The 4705-nt window shown below is 34.3% G+C and overlaps 1 protein-coding gene across 2 annotated transcripts; it reads right to left on the reverse strand.

Annotated features, from left to right (window-relative positions):
* Nucleotides 1–540: 540 nt before the first annotated feature.
* Nucleotides 541–3246, reverse strand: LOC107026488 (triphosphate tunel metalloenzyme 3). 2 transcript variants are annotated; one of them, XM_015227467.2, is made up of 2 exons: nt 2229–3246; nt 541–983 (listed from the first exon to the last, which is right to left on the reverse strand). In XM_015227467.2, coding segments are annotated over exons 1-2 (609 nt in total). In that variant the 5' UTR covers nt 2837–3246; the 3' UTR covers nt 541–982. The 2 variants fall into 2 exon arrangements, with proteins under 2 accessions (XP_015082953.1, XP_015082954.1); XM_015227468.2 differs by lacking the exon at nt 541–983 and having other exon boundaries at nt 2046–3246.
* Nucleotides 3247–4705: the final 1459 nt, after the last annotated feature.

Here is a 4705-nt window from a genome sequence, read left to right on the forward strand (position 1 = left end):
AACGTCTACGAGATGAAACATGATGGTGCAGGTTGGTTCTTGAAGTACGAGATGAATGTTGAAGATGTTGTGTTGGCATTCCCTCATATAATTCGAGATTTCCTCGAGACAACAGATTTTCATTACTATGGCATGGCTGTGCTAGATGTTGTAAGGGGAGATAAAGAAGATGATTCATTCTTGATTTTGCATATTCCTGGAATGGTTATACTACGTTACAACTTAGTGGATAAGTCATTCTACAAGCTCTGGGTTTTGACAATGGTGTTCATGATGCATTTGCTTGGTGTCTGCATTTTGATAGATCTAACACTTACCAGTACATTGAATCTACCTATTGTTGGTAAGTACACAAGCACCTCGCAACGTTATCGTTGCTTGCTTCTTCAACTTGGGGGAATACTAACAGCTTGTTTGGATACAATGTCTGGTTTGATTGTTACTTGATTTTATTGTATGTTACATCAATACCTTATTTTAAATCTTGTCAAAAATTCTCTAGTGTTATGATCGAAGTAACCAGAACTGACAAAGCTAACATTAAAAGATGAGAAATCAGACAACATACCCAATATAATCCCACAAGTGGGGTCTGGGGAGGGTAAAGTGTATGAAGACCTTGCCTCTACTGCATAGAGATAGAGAGGTTGCTTCTGATCGACCCTCGGCTTCAAATAAAGCATTTCCAAGCAGTTTGACAAAGAGACTGGTGAGAAACGTAAAGTTCAACATTGAGCTTAATACTCCATTTCCACAAATAGAAGATGTTGATGTTCTAAATAGAACTCCAAAAATACATAAGAAACTAATATTCGAGAGGTTTGATGAAACTCTTATCAGCAGGAGCTTATGTGATTAAGAAACCACAAAATATTATTTCATGCTTGTCAAGTCTCGTCCCAAACATACGCGAGATGGTAAGACTCAACTGCAAAATATTGAGGCAATGAACTTCGAGATATGGTACCATCTAGAAGGTAAACCTGCAGTGTAATAGAAATATAGCTGTTTAGTCACCTAAATTGACATCACCACAAGAAATCAAGTAATATGAATTGATGCCTGACATAATGTCGGGGTGTTCAGATTTCACTTTGTTCACGAAACATGGGAAAACACCAAAGAAAATGCAGGAAATCCAGTATGATTGGAGAAACTAAGCATGCTGAACGTTAAAATATCAGAACACTTGGTACAGCTGCGATTCCCAGAGGTTTTTGTAAAAACCATTGGCAATTGAGAAGTGCATCGCAATCATTTTACCATATTGCACAAACAAAACCTCCAAGAACTCAATCACTAGTAATCACAAGCACTCTATAATGTTCGCTCATTTATCAAAATTTGCCCTTGAACTAATCCAACTTGAGGCATTTTCGAGCCAAAGACATAACGGAGCGTAAAATTAACCTATTAAGAATAGTTCAGGAATGTTTTTGGCTCCTTTCCCTCTTTTCATTTCAATTCTGATATTGCCACTACAGTTACCCTTTTAATTAAGAGGGTATTAAACCAAATTATAGAATGAACTAGGGCTTAATCAACTCCGCAGTTTTTTAATCGTCATGTATTAAACTATTGCATTGACTTTTGAGTTGCATATCAAATTGCATTCGAGGAATCAAATAAAAATCCAACAACCAAAAAAGAGGGAACTTTCTTTACAAGATCTATATCATTTGCACAAAAAATAGAGCTTTAAAATGGCCATTTCAATTCCAAAATACTTAAAACAGACACATAATGCCAAAGAGCAAAAAGAAGATCACGACCTTTTCTGCAAATGCAGTGTTTTATATTGAAGAACGCCTGTAAAATCACTTAGCCAATGCAAATGTGCATTTAAAAAAAACGGTGTTCATTAATCTCTAATTCTCACTTCACGCGTGTCAGAATTCCCTATTTTATCCCCGCAAGTAGCATCCTTTTGTAACATTATTCATACTTAACCAACCCTTTTAGACTTTTTCAGCGCATTACACAACTGTAATGAAGCTTTCTATGTAAATACATTGCAGCAGTTTACTTCCTAACACTAATCATATACACACTTCAAAAATTTCATTCCATTCGCCAATTTATCAAGCATAACATCAGATCATGTGTATCCAAGATTACTTCACACAAATGCACAGATACACCATTCAAATACATGTAAATCACAACAGACACATAGAAAAGATGCAGCAAAATAGGATAATTAATCAAGTACTACAAGATTCACTTACTAAGGCAACTTTCCGGCCCGGAAAGTAGCAAACTTTGACACTTCTGAATAGCTGTAATCAATGTCATTGTCCTTCAAGAATGCCTCAATCATTGCTTTAACTTTCTCTGGCTCCAAGCTTTCACATTCAATCTCATAACAAGTCCCAAAGTCATACATAGTCTCATCTACCTCCAATTCCACACCACACCACTCAAACACATTCCTCACATTCTTAAACCCACCCAATCCAATAAACCCTTCTTCCCCAACATGAAATTCCTCTCTTGCCCTTTTCAAAACCCTAGAATCTACCTCCATCAGTTTTCTAGGGTTAGAAACACATTCATATCCAATTTTCGGATCTAATTCCTCTTCATCCTCTTCCACTCGACTAACACCGTCGATAATTACAGCTTTAGCCTTGAGACACACCATGCATTTCACGTTCTCCGAGTTCTCATAGAATCGAAGCCGGAGAACAGCCCGGCGCGAGCTCAACTCGCCGGCAGCGCCATCGAAGAAAGTGTTACGCTGGTGGTGTGTTTTTTTGTGGTGCGATGAGAAAAGTGATAGCACCTTCTGATGTGCTGATGAATCAGGCAACCTGAGCTTCACTTCAACCTCCATTAATTGAGGCCGATGCGGTTGTTTTTGGAGGAAGGATCGACTGTTGATCGGTCGAAGTGTTGGAGGAGAGAGGAAACACCGGCTGTAGCAGCTCCGCCACCGGCGGCGGTACTGGTGGAGGAAGAGGCGGCGATGAGGGCGGCGCGTTTGCGAGCTTCTTCGAGTTCTTCTTTGTCTTCGATTTTTACTTCGATTTTGCTGGGCTTTCTTCTCAGCATTTCTCTTTCGTAAATCTCAAGCAAAAGTTCACTCTTTTTTAATTATATAAAGAAAAGTGGAATTTTAATTTTCATAATGAGACCTTAGGTTATCTTATAATTGTGGAAATACTCCAAATTTTTCGTTCGGAGTGACTTTCGTGATGGAAAAGATTAGAGAATGAGGTTGAATTAGTTCAGACAAGTGAAGAAAAGATTCATTCATTGACTAAAATGGATGTTACGAGTCATAGGAGTATATCGAAGAACATATGTGAAGAGGTGATTAGATAGGATATAGTTCCTGTGTAGTTTACTAAAGACATCTTCTGAACACTACAAGATATGGAGATTGAATATAATATTTGCTTTGGACTGTAACTTAAATTTTATTGTTATCGTATTGTTTAAATTTATCATTAGGTAAATGAAAAAAATTATTTTATGTAACAATTGATTTGGTGTGATTACGTCATTATCTTAATATTTTCTTCTAGTTTTGTTTTTTATTTATTATTTAATAATTATATTTCAGGTTTTACAATACATTTTCATAGTAGCTCTATTGCATATGCTGCTTTTCTTTTAGATTTATGATTCAAATTATGCATGTAACGATGAAAAACGATTCAATATACTGAAACATTATATTCATCAAAACGATACAACACAACACAATACAATACAATATACTATGAAACGATACGTAAGAGTGAGGGATAGGGTAGAAGTTTCGTAAGCGTTTAATCTTGATTTTCACTAGAGTGATAAAATTGGCTTATGAAAACACGACTTACTAAATTTGCTTAAGTTAAGCCAGGTTATTCGTTTATTTATTTGTTCAATCAATTTTACTTGTTTGATTCATTCTGTTTAATTAAAAACTAAGTAAATATTTACTTCTTCCGTTTCGAAAAGACTGTTCCTATTTCCTTTTTAGTTTGTTTAAAAAAGAATGACTTATTTTCTTTTTTGGCAACACTTTAACTTTAACATTCCACCTGACATGTTTAAGACCACAAGATTAAAGGCATTTTGGTACATTTAACATAACTTTAATTTATAACCACAAGATTAAATTTTTTTTTCTTAGACACCTTTTCTAAGTCAAACTAAGTCGATCCTTTTTAAACAGAGGTAGTAATTCAAATTGACAAATGACAAATCTTTCAGATTATTATCAAAAAAATTTTTATTTAATTTTATATAATAGGAGTATATAGCCATAATAATTTCAAAAATGAACAAATAGAGAAATTTAAAGTTTAGTAAGAATTATATTGGACAATTTGTGTTATAACCCGGTTTTAGCCAATCAATTACAACCAATTACTGATTTATTAATTTCAAGAATCATTTCTTGATAATTTTTATTGCTTTGGATAATATTGTACTACCTCCATTTACTTATATTTATTCATAACATTATACTCCTTCCGTCTCATTTTATGTGGTATCATTTTTATTTTGATTAGTCCCAAAAAGAAAGTCAGATTTTTTTATATGATAAGTATTTAAAAGTATAATTTATTTTTTACCCTTGTTGTTCCCACTTAATTTTTTGGAAATATTACTCAAATACATTTATGAGGCGAGAAAAAAATGAGTCTACTTTTGAAGGGCAATTTGGTAAAAATTTCAAAGTCTTCATTCATTTCTTAAACTTTGTACT

This window comes from Solanum pennellii, chromosome 7 (assembly GCF_001406875.1).
Source record: "Solanum pennellii chromosome 7, SPENNV200".
Classification (NCBI taxonomy): Eukaryota; Viridiplantae; Streptophyta; class Magnoliopsida; order Solanales; family Solanaceae; genus Solanum; species Solanum pennellii.

Bases quoted from the DNA above. Each gene is read 5' to 3' on its own strand.
- LOC107026488 (XM_015227467.2), bottom strand. From the start codon at position 2,836: ATGGAGGTTGAAGTGAAGCTCAGGTTGCCTGATTCATCAGCACATCAG.